Source organism: Diceros bicornis, chromosome 12 (assembly GCF_020826845.1).
Source record: "Diceros bicornis minor isolate mBicDic1 chromosome 12, mDicBic1.mat.cur, whole genome shotgun sequence".
NCBI classification, from domain to species: domain Eukaryota; kingdom Metazoa; phylum Chordata; class Mammalia; order Perissodactyla; family Rhinocerotidae; genus Diceros; species Diceros bicornis.
Genome location: NC_080751.1, coordinates 15,398,334 through 15,410,393, shown reverse-complemented (window position 1 = coordinate 15,410,393; position 12,060 = coordinate 15,398,334). Strand labels below are relative to the sequence as shown.

At 36.1% G+C, this 12,060-nt stretch overlaps 1 protein-coding gene across 8 annotated transcripts in view; it reads left to right on the top strand.

Annotated features, from left to right (window-relative positions):
• The window catches only part of ALMS1 (ALMS1 centrosome and basal body associated protein), a 228,084-nt gene that overhangs the window by 124,099 nt on the left and 91,925 nt on the right, over positions 1 to 12,060 (top strand). For all 8 annotated transcript variants that reach the window (XR_009221653.1, XM_058550936.1, XM_058550939.1 and 5 more), the window contains exons 11-12: positions 2,497 to 2,738; positions 8,827 to 8,952. Coding sequence is in view for 7 of the 8 variants with exons in the window: in XM_058550936.1 (XP_058406919.1) it covers positions 2,497 to 2,738; positions 8,827 to 8,952 (368 nt within the window). In the remaining variant the exon portion in view is untranslated. The remainder of the gene's footprint in view (positions 1 to 2,496; positions 2,739 to 8,826; positions 8,953 to 12,060) is intronic.

Genomic DNA, 12,060 nt, shown 5'->3' with positions numbered 1-12,060 from the left:
TTTCACTCCATAATGCCAGCCCATGGGTTCATCAAAAGCTCTGGTGATTTCTCTTTCCCAGTGGAGTTCTCTTCCTTACACCAAGCCGCTGCCCACAATCTCCAAAATGCCCCTCTCTAGCATATTAGTTGGTATTGTTTCCTGATTACTTTCATAGCTCTAAGATTTTTTTGAACTATAATTTTTATAATTTATTCGATTTTGTTTGCTTGTTGCAGCAGGAGTGAGGGCCTGTGGCTACCTACTACATCCTAACTGGAAGTGGAAGTCCTATTTCGATCACCTTTAATTTCTCTCTACGATATATTTAATAGTTTTCTACTTAGAGTTCTTACATCTTTTATTATACTTATTATTAGGCATTTGATGTTTTTGATGATATTGTATATGGCATATTTTTTAACTTTTAATTTTATAACTTTTCTGATACTGAAAAATGTAGTGAATTTTTAAAAATTTGATTTCATATATAATAACTTTTCTAAAAAGTTATATTCTAATAAGTTATCCGTAGACTGTTTTGGATTTTCTGTGTACCCAATTATTATCAAATATGAAAAGTGACAGTATTATTTCTTTCTTTGTTATCCTTATATCTCTTATTTCTTTTTCTTGCTTTACTGCTAATATCATAAGACCTTTAGTAAAATTTTAAATAGAAATGGTAAGGGTTACCATCCTTATTTTGTCCCTAATCTCACAGTGAACATTCTCCACGTTTCACTATAAATGGGAGGGTTTCTCGCAAGTTTTTTGTAGTTTCCCTTTGCTACGAGTTTTTATCATACATAATTACTGAATTTATCAAATGCTTTATCCAACTATATTGATATGGTCCTATGTGTTTTCTCCTTTATTTTACTGATGTGGTGAATCACATTGGTTGATTCTTGAATGTAAACTTACCTTGCATTCCTGGAGTAAACCATCTTGGCAGGAAGTCTCTCTCTCTCTCTCTCTCCCTCTCTCTCCCTCTCTCTCTCTCTCTCTCTCTCTCTCTCTCTCTCTCTCTCTCTCTCTCTCTCTCTCTCTCACACACACACACACACGCACACACTACATTTGATTTTCTAACATTTTGTTTAGGATTTTTGCTTCTATATTCGTAAGGGAGATTGGCCTGTTATTTTTTCCTAATCATTCTTTTCAATTAGTGAGTAGGAGGCAGAGGGTAGAGATTCAAAAGTTTTTCTGTTTTTGTGGTATATTACAGATACTACTCCATTATAATACAATATTACTTCATTTTTAAAAAATAAACTTTTTTTATTTTCAAATAATTTTAGATTTGCAGAAAAGATACAAACATAATAAAGTTCCCTATACCCCCTCCCAGTTTTTCCTATCATTAACATCTTACATTAGCATAGTATATTTGTCAAAATTAAGAAGCCAACATTTGTACATTACTATTAACCTAGCTCCAGACTTTATTTGGATTTCACCAGTTTTTCCATTAATGACCTTTTTTTGTTCCCACACCCAATCTAGTATATCACATTCCATTTAGTTAGTTGTCCTATTTTCTTAGTCTCCTCTGGTCTTTGACAGTTCCTCATTCCTTCCTCGTTTTTCGTGTTTTTGACAGTCTTGAGGAACACTGGTCAGATATTTTGTAGAATGTCCTTCAATCTAGATTTGGCTGATGTTTTTCTCATGATTAGACTAGAGTTATGGGTTTTGGCAAAGAATACCACAGAAGCGAAGTACCTTTCTCATCACATCATAGTAGAGAGTATGTGACATCCACCTGACATCACTGGTGATGGGAATCTTCATCACTTGGATAACGTGTGTTTGCTAAGTTTCTCCACTGTAAGTTTACTATTTCTCTCTTTTTATGCTCTATTCTTTGGAATCAAGTCACTAAGACCAGCCCATACTCAAGTGGAGAGGGAGGGATTAAGCTTTTTCTCCTTGGTTGGGGTGGAGAGTGTCTACTTATATCATTTGGAATTCTTCTATAAGCAAGATTTGTTTCCTCTCTCCTATTATTTATTTATTCAATTGTTTATTTACTCCATTCTGTTTTAATAAGAATTCTCTATGACATTGGTACATAATTACAACCTTGAAAACGTCTGGTTCTCCCATTGACATATAAACTCCTTGAGGGAAGGCTTTGTTTCTTGTTTAGCTTTGTACACTCTATGCATTTAGCATAGTCTCTTACTTTATAGTGGACTTCTAGTAATTTAAGAAAAATGAATGAACATATTTTTGCTTCAACTGAAAAGTACCCTTTCTCCAGCTAAATTATATAGTAGCATTCTAAATGTAAATTAAAAGTAGATTTTTAAATAAATAAAAGCAAACTCATGCATGAATGCATTGTAATAAGTATCTAAGAAAGCAAAGGGCACTGCAGAAATACCTTAACCATTTGAGGTTGATGTGTCTCTATGAAATATTACTTGAAACCACTTTTGGAAAGAGATTATGGTATTTGATAAGCCAAAGATATGACCTGCTGTGTCCTTTCTCTTTTTTGTTCAGACCATCAGAGGAGATTAAGACCCCATTTTCTGCCTTCTCTGGAAAATTATCATCTGATGCAGTTACTCAGATAACAACAGAAAGTCCAGAAAAAGCTGTATTTTCATCTGAGATTTTTATTAGTGCTGAAGATCAAGGACATGAAATTCCAGACCCCAGTGCCCAGAAGCTGGGCAAAGTTCCTGTCAAGTTTGCTTCATCATCTTCAGTCCAACAGATTACTGTTTCTCATGGCACAGATGGTAAGAGAATGTGATTGTATTTTAGGTCATATTATGAACTTTTATATGTAATTATTTCATAAATTTGTGATTGTGTCTTTCTAGTCAGAAAACATGATTTTAGGGGCTGGCCCTGTGGCGTAGCGGTTAAGTGCGCGCGCTCTGCTGCTGGCGGCCCGGGTTCGGATCCCGGGCATGCACTGACGCACCGCTTTGTCAGGACATGCTGTAGCGGCGTCCCATATAAAGTAGAGGAAGATGGGCACGGATGTTAGCCCAGGGCCAGTCTTCCTCAGCAAAAAGAGGAGGATTGGCATGGATGTTAGCTCAGGGTTGATCTTCCTCACAAGAAAAAAGAAAAGAAAACATGATTTTAATTTTAAGCTTAGGATCCACATGATTATATCTATCTTTTATTTAGATAGCTTTGAAGAGAATATGATTTGTTATGTTTTTACCTTAATTTCTAGTGGAGTTAACAACATATGTGGAACTCATGCTGCTCATGATGCTTGTAATAAGAATGCAAGTAGTTCATAAATACTTAAAACCTATAGAGGTCTGATTTTAGGAGGGCACGTGAATTATTGGCATTTCGTATTATAGTAAATGTTACATACTATAATAAATAGATGCAAAAATATGTAGTAGTGCAAACACAATACCAGTCTATTCTCGCTCATAAAACAATGACCAGAGCCCCAGGTTGACTGTGGCCCTGTGGTCTTTAAAGCACAAAACCCATGATTACCTTGAATTCACCATCATAGTCAATTAGAAGGGACAAAAAAGCATGGAGGAGCACATGTGGGAGGTTATGGGCTAGGCCTGGGAGTGGCCCAAATCACTTTCCACTGGCTAGGAATAGTTTAGCTGTGTTTTCCAGGATGAAGAAGAAATACATTTTGGGGAACAGCTAGCAATCTCTACCATAAGGTCTACATTTCGTGTGTTCATATGCTATGGTAACAGTGATATTTTGATAGTGCTTATATTATATAACATTCAAAATTAGAATAACTTATTTTCTTTTTCAGACCAATAACAGGAAAATTAACAATTAAGTTCCCATTCTTCTCCCAAATCACGGTGGGAACTTTATTTTTTTTATTTTTTAAATTTTATTTATTTATTTTTCCCCCAAAGCCCCAGTAGACAGTTGTATGTCATAGTTGCACATCCTCATAGTTGCTGTACGTGGGACGCAGCCTCAGCATGGCCAGAGAAGTGGCGCGTCAGTGTGCGGCCAGGATCCGAACCCGGGTCGCCAGCAGCGGAGCGTGCGCACCCAACCGCTAAGCCAAGGGGCCGGCCTACGGTGGGAACTTTAAATTACTGATTTTAGGGCCGGCCCCGTGGCTTAGCGGTTAAGTGCATGCGCTCCGCTGCTGGTGGCCCGGGTTCGGATCCCTGGTGTGCACCGACGCACTGCTTCTCCGGCCATGCTGAGGTCGTGTCCCACGTACAGCAACTAGAAGGATATGCAGCTATGACGTACAACTATCTACTGGGCTTTGGGGGGAAAAATAAATAAATAAAAAATTAAAAAAAAATTTAACTGATTTTAAAGTGTTTAATAGTTTGCACAAATCTATTCAAAATATATTTTAAGTTTTCCTACTTATGCAAAAAGCTTATCTATCTGTAGGTATAGATGGGATATGACTAAATATAAAGAAGATTGCTTGGTTCAGCATTTAAATTGCATTGAATTTAATTTAAATAAGTACATTTATATGTTAAGATGGCTATACTTCTTAAACATTTTTATTGTGAAATAAAAGTATACCCCCAAAAGGTATAATTTAATAAATATCACAAAAAACACCTTCATGTGTCAGTTACCTATTGCCACAGTGATACCATATAACAAACAACATCAGAAATCTCAGTGCTTTATAACAATAAACATTTGCTTTTCTCACTCACAGGCTTGTGGGTCAATTGGAGTTTGGCTCCAGGCTGCAGAAATGGTTTGAGTCTGTTCCATATGCCTTGTTCTGAAACCCAGGCTAATGGGACAATAGCTACCCTGGAGTATGTTGTTCTCATGGTGGTGGCAGAAGCACAGGAGGGGGAAACCAACTGTGAAAGTGTATTTTAAACTCTACTTACATCAAATGGATCAGTCTACATAGATGCCACAATTTATGGTTTTATCTTTACATAGAGGTACCTGGGAGAAAGGACTGCTTTAAAAGATTAATATTATTTGGTTTACTAATAAAATATTATTTTTACTACTGTAGATTCAAAAGTAAAATTTTGTGATTTTTTGTTTTTGGTATGAAAATATTTTAAAGTACAAAGAATAGTACGTTAAACACATGACTATGTGCCCACTACTCTGGATTAACAAATTCAGAATAATATGCTCTATGTGTTTATTTTTTGGTTCTATTTTCAGATTTTTTTGAAGAAATAAATATTATCTTTGAACTTTTCTTCTTTACCCCTTTCCAGTCCTTTCTTTCTTTCCCAGAAGTAACCACTATTTGCTGTGTAGTCGCTTCTTCCCCCAAGGCAGGCAATCCAAAGTAACCTTATGACTGCTGCATCCAAGCATAAAGTTGTTGAGAATTTCAAAGAGCCACTTCTCTGTCTCAGAATTCTTTTTCTCCATATGATAGCCATTCTTGCTCTGGGTCCATTGTAATTCTGCCCAATTATTATTATTCATTTTCTGCAACCTTTGAACTAAATGGTAAATTTAACCATAAGGGTCAAACTTTATATATACTAGTGGAGGAAGGAATTAATAAATCAATATTCTAACAATAATGACTACATCGGTGACCAAGTAGAAGTGTAGGCTACAGCCTATTTTTTCTGTTGTTTAAATTCTTTCCTCCTCTATACATTTTTTTGTTCCCTTTAACTTCAGCCAGATTCTCATTGGCTGGGTTTTTTGTTTTTGTTGTTATTGTTCATGTTTCTGGGTTTTTGCCTGATGGAGTGGTACAAGTATTCCTGAGTAGTCTGAGACTTTACTAGCCCTGCACATATAGGTTTAAGGTAATTTTTTGTTAATTTCTATTACCAGGCATGGTGAAGTTGTCCCCTAGGTGTTAGCCATACTCCTATTGACTTTCTTTTTTTAAGACAACCTCATTTCTCCCCAATACTTAAAGTCAATCTTAGTTTATTTAACACTGTGGCATCCTATTCCATGTATTGTTTCAGTGATGTAAAGAATGTAAAATAACTAAATGGCTCCTGTCTCCTGGTGGAAGTGTCCCTCTCTTATTTCTAAGATCTTCCATCTAACAAAGCTCAGAGTCACAGAGATGGAAAGCAAAAGATTTTTAAAAGGCTTCTACCTTTGTTCCTGAATGCATGTGTTCTGTCTGTGGGATAGGCAAGTGCCATATATGGTTCTGAGCATATGCCATATTCTGTAAGCTAGCATTCCAGCCTCAGAAAGTGATGCCCACCAGTGTGTGCCGTAACAGTTATCAGTAAATCGCTCATGCACTTTTTTTTTTAAGTTTAGCATAGTTGTGGGTGATAAGACTTGTGATGAGAACAGTGAATCCCTTTGGGCATCAGCCTTTTATCTCATTTCCTTCACCGTGAAGTGAGTTCCTTGGTTGGAAGCAGGGTACTGAAAATAAGGAATTTAGTGTCAAAATAAGTCATCAGAGTGAATGAATGAGTGGTCAAGGATGGTAAAATAATTCTAAGTAATAAATAGGTTATTATTGTGTCCAGAATGAAGGAGACCTCATTCTACTCTGGGCATATCAGACTCTGTCTAGAGTATTTTAATTTTTATAAACTAGACCTGGGCAACTGGGAGTTCATCTAGAGGTGGTGACAGGATCCGAGAGAAAACCCCATGGTCTGTAAGAATAAACTGAAGGAGCTGGAGATGTTTAGTTGGGAGAAATGATAGCTAGCTACAAAATTCTATTCATATGAGTGATACAACCACATAAAATACTCAGGAATAACCTAAACAAGAATTTTAAAGGACCTATGTGAAAGAAATACTAATCCTTTGTATAGAGATAGAAAAGAACAGTTGACTAAATTAAGAGAAAGGATGGAATGTTTCTGGATGGGAAGGCTGAATATTGTACAGATGTCATTTTTTTCCCCAAATAAATTTATACTCTAACATAATTCTGCTCAAAATTCTAATGGGATTGTTCTTTTGAACTTGTTTAATTGATCTTAAAGTTTATCAGGAAGAATAACAAAATTTGGAAAAAAAAGAGTAATGGGGAGGACAAATTTTAGCAGCAGCCAAATTTAAAGTGTAGTACTAGCCTAAACATCTATAAACATATTGATGGAATAGAATATAAAGCACAAAGGTGAATTGTTTTACTTGAATTTAATGTGTGATAAAGGAGGTATCACGGCGGAAAAAAATAGAGATTATATAATAAGTGCTATTAGAGTAAGTTGATTACTTATTCAGAGAGAAGGGGATTGGAAGAACTCAACACTTTACCTCTAAACACATGTCAAAATTACTGTTTGATGCATTTTAAATTTTTAAAATTTGTTTAAATTTTCACAATAACCCTCAGACTTAGGTATTATTATCATGCCCATTTTGTAGGAGAGGAAACTGAGGCAAAGAGTTATTTTTTTCAAGGTCACAAAGGTAGTAAGTGGCATCTCCAGTGGATTTAAAATTAATTGACTGATTACTTACTGAGTATGTTTTGGGGTACAGGATAAGCTATTTTATCACAGAAACTCTAAAATTACAGGTAAGTGGTCTAGAGCAGGTAGCTCTGTTCTGTGTCTGATGCTAAAGCATCTCTACAGTCTTACTTCCATCTCTGGTTCCAAAGTGGCTGCTAAGGCTGTCGTGATCTCCGGTCCCTGGGAAGTGGAGTATTTTAATGGGATGACTGAAAATTGCACACAGTATTCTCACGCTCATCCCATGGGCCCAAACTTAGTCATACGTTCATTTGTGGCTGCAAGGGAGACTGGAAAATATAGGGTACAGACAGGCAGTGTGTGCCCACTAAATATCAGGAAGCTGTTATTAATAAAGAAAGCGAGAGATTCTACCACATCATGAAAGAAAAACAAGTATATAAAAAAAGATTTCATCCTCTATAATAATCAAATTATTACATTGGCACAGACATTTTAGAAAGCAGTTTTAGCAGTTAGTGTTTAAAAGAAACAAACTTTATAAATGGTGTACTTTTTCACACTGTAAACAGAGAATTTGCCTGAGACGGGGCAGCAGGGGAGAATGGGTATGTTATAAACAGGAAAATCTTTATTCATAGAATTCTTTATAGTTGAAAATTTAACTCAACCTAAATTAACATTGGGAGAAGGGTCAAATACATGTAATCTGTAGTATAGCCAAAAAAATGTGAAGATAGGAAATAAAATGAATATTTTATTGTAAGTGTGAAGTAGAAAAGCTGAATTCCAAATTATACATACTATATGCAGACAACTATGTAAACAAATAGGAAACAGAAAAGACATGTAGGAAATATAGTAAAATATTAATAATTGTTATCTTTGAGTGGTAGGACTTTGTCTTTTTTACTTTTATGTATTTTCTTAATATTGAGAATTTATACTTTTATAATGGAAACTTTATTTTGAAGATCTGTCACATAGAAGAGAATTAGACTTATTTTCTGTAACTCTGGGGGCAGAATAAGAAAGACCATAAGACCAGTAGTAGGTGTTAACAATGACCACGTTTGGGTTCAATATAAGATAATGGATAAAGTGTTTTTAGTTAGAGCCATCTATATATGGAAAAGATTGCTAAAAACTCGTCTATGAAACCTACCCCTACCACCCTGTTTAAACTGCATCCTGCCCCAGTTTCCCCGGTACTCCTGATCTCCCTCAGCATTTTCCAGTTGTTTTTTTCATATCACTTGTAATTTATTAAAACACTAGATAATTTACTTATTTAGTATGTTAATTGTTTACTGTATATCTCCCTCCTCTAGAATGCTAGTTCCTCTTGAAGGCAGAGATACTTTTCTGTTTAGTTCACTGATATATCCCAAGAATCTTGAACACTGCTTGGCACATTAAAGGCACTCAGTATTGTTCAATGAATTAATAAATGTTTTCTTATTAATTATTCTGATCTTTATCTCCTTAGCCCAGCCGTCACTGTTGCCATATAAGCCTTCTGGTAGTATGAAGATGTACTATGTTCCACAATTAAGACAGATTCCTTCATCTCTGGATTCCAAATCAGACACCACCGTTGAGAGCTCACACTCAGGTATTATGCAGAAATTATTCAAAATTTAGTTTTTGGATTTTTTTTGTGGATTGGCTGGTTGATTCTGGAATGACATATGAAGGCTCAGTGCTATTTAATCTTTCAGTGAAATATGGAGCTTTTCATGCCTCAATCTCTGGTTCAGATAGATGAGTTATTCAGTCGTGTGTTATGTACATTTGAACATTTTACAAATATTTGATGGATTGTTTGGGTTAGTGGACTCCGTTTAGGACAAACTTTTCCAAGTTTTCTCTGTTCACAGTGCCCTTAATGTTTCAGTAATTGTTTTTTCTCATCTGTGGAACAAATATAAATATGAGAAGTATTTTTTGAAACAGCTACTAAGTTATTAGAACATAAATACTTACTGTTTTGATCTAACAACTTAACAAAAATATTAGGTATTTCTTTTTGGTTTTGGTTTTTGAAGGAAAATATTTTATTTTGTTCATAAATAACCAGTTACTTACTATGAGATATGTGCAGCTGTAAGGTCACTGTGCAACTTCTCAAACTTTGAGATGAAATTGGACACAATCACCCACATTTCCTGCATTTATTACTGACGCTCAAAAATCCAGCTTTGCAGACATACAATAGCATTGAAAGGAATGTAGCATTATCTAATGTTGAAACTTTAAACTACCACCTTAGTTAGTAGTTTGTATAGTGTACACCAGATATCAGGTATCACTGTTGTTCCCCTAGAATTTTAAAATATCCTGCGGCACCCATGAGATCACCACAGAGGAGCTGCAGATTTAGAAAATGAATAGCATGGAGGAACTCAGTAAATATTTGCTGTAGGGATTTTAATATAAGGATACTGAGTTGGTGTAGTGTGGGGTTTTTGATTAATGGGATAAAATTTTGAGTGGTCCACAGAAGATGACTTGGTTCCTTTTAGATATAAATTGTTTTCTTCATGATTTGTGAATGGACATCTTTGAATGTGTAGAAATTACACAGAAAGGAGAAGTTATCCTTTGTCTTAGGCAGATTTTTTTTGTTAATTTGAAGGGGACCAAACTAGTATCTAATGGTAACTGAGTTAAAGCCCCTGGTATAACTGTTCCTGATTTCCCACTATGATGCCACTGAAAAAAAGAACCACAAAAATGCTTATCTTACCAAATGTTAGGATTGATTATTAAGCCCATAACCAGAAACTGGAAGAAATTTCCACTACCTGCAAGGCTATGATTTTAAAAACATACTTAATGGCTACCCCAGAAATAAAACAAGCTCACTTGATTGTAGGTGGGAAAATCTTTGGTCCCTTTCTTACTTGCAGTCCCCTAGTTCAGAAGAATGTCTGTACCAATAGAAAACTGATCTGGTGTCCCGATACTTCTTGAGGCCTCCGATGTCCTGCTATCCATTCACATCCCTAACTCTTCCATCTAGTTGGAGACATTAACGTTTAGAAAAATTGGACAGTAATGGGAGGAAAAAAATGACTCACTGATGGTCCATTGTATCCTGAGAAATAGTGTCCCTGTAAATAAAGTACTGAATGCATCAATAAGACAGATCTAATAGCTGTATATACTTGAGATTGTAGTTTCTCATGTTCTCCATCTATTCTGAGAGTGAGGGAGTTGAGAATAGAAAACAATCCTTTCTTAGGCCTGTAGAGCTACTCTAGATGAAAGCCCAGGAATTGTTCTAATAGCTCTTGTCTATTAATATGTTGTGCATCTATAGATATGAGAAAGATACAATTAGAGTTTGGGACCAAGGGCAAGTCATACACCATTATTGGCAAATATTTTGGTCAAAAAGATTTCCCCTCAATTGAGAATGAGTTAACAATTGAACTCATAAAATCCTTAAAAAGAAAATACAAACAAGGCAAAGGTAACAATCTCTCAAAGAAAGAGATAAATGTTAGAAATTTACTTATTAGGTCTAATAACATTTTTAAGTAGTAACAACACTTTGTTTATATTGGGTGACAAGCTCTGTGAAGAGAGGTACCATGTCTGTTTTTTTTGGTAAGCCATTTTATAACTCATACCAATGCTCATTATAGACATACAAATATTTATATATTAATCACTGTCAATAGGAGTAAAAGCCATGGGGGGAGAGAACTGGCTGGGATTTTTTAAAGAGGTTGGGGAGTTATAGTAGAAAAAATGGTGGACTAAAGACCTCCAAGAATTTGCCCCTTGATAAAAGCGACAAAAAAATAGGCAAAACTTTTCAGAAAATGTTTCCAAAACTCTGGAAATTAACCAAAGGCTTGTAGCAACCCAGTGAGCATTTATTCAATAAAAATGGCTGAATCTTGTTATGAACAGTAAGCTTTGTGGCACTTGACCTTGCCCTAGTCCCATCCCCACACTGAGCTCAGTGATAACCTTTAAAAATGTCAGCCTGCATTCCCAGGTCTGGAGGGAGTGGAAGAGAGCTGGAGCTCTTTCAAAACTTCATTCCCAAAGAATTGTCAATATTTGACCTGTCTGGTAGTTCCCTGGAAGACTCCACTCAATGCTTGTCTTTATTTGACCTCACTCAGAGCTATCCAGTGTTAAAAGCCTGTGTATGTGCGGGGGGTGGTGGGTGGTGTTTGTCAAAAACGTTTTCAGGCAAGTGTTTTGATGTCACACTGCCTGAAGTGATGAATAGCAGTTGGGGCAAACAAGAGACTAACCAAAAGCTTAAAAGGAAAAACTGAAGATGAGATGTCCACAGATGCTTTTCAAAGCATGACATGTTCCTTGTACTCTCAAGGACCACACACATGCATAGGCCTGTGTGCATGCTCAAGAAAGACCTGAGAAGGCCTTCCCCTTTATCTCTGGCTGCCCTTGAGGCTCTGTGCAAGAAGAAAGGGAAGGCTAAGGCAGAGTTGACAACTGCCTGGTTCAGTGTTGAAGGCATGCCCTGCCATGTGCACATAGCCCCTCGGCTAAGACAGAGAGATTTATTGGTTCTAGGTGTTTAAGGATGTCTCTGTCTAGGCCTTAGCTGACCACTAAGCTAGTTGAGTAGAAATATTAATAGACTTTACAGAATTAGTTCAGAAAAGTCACTTAAAAAACAACATAAAACAATAACAGGAAACCCTGGGGAGGGAGTAGAATCTGATTTCCAGGG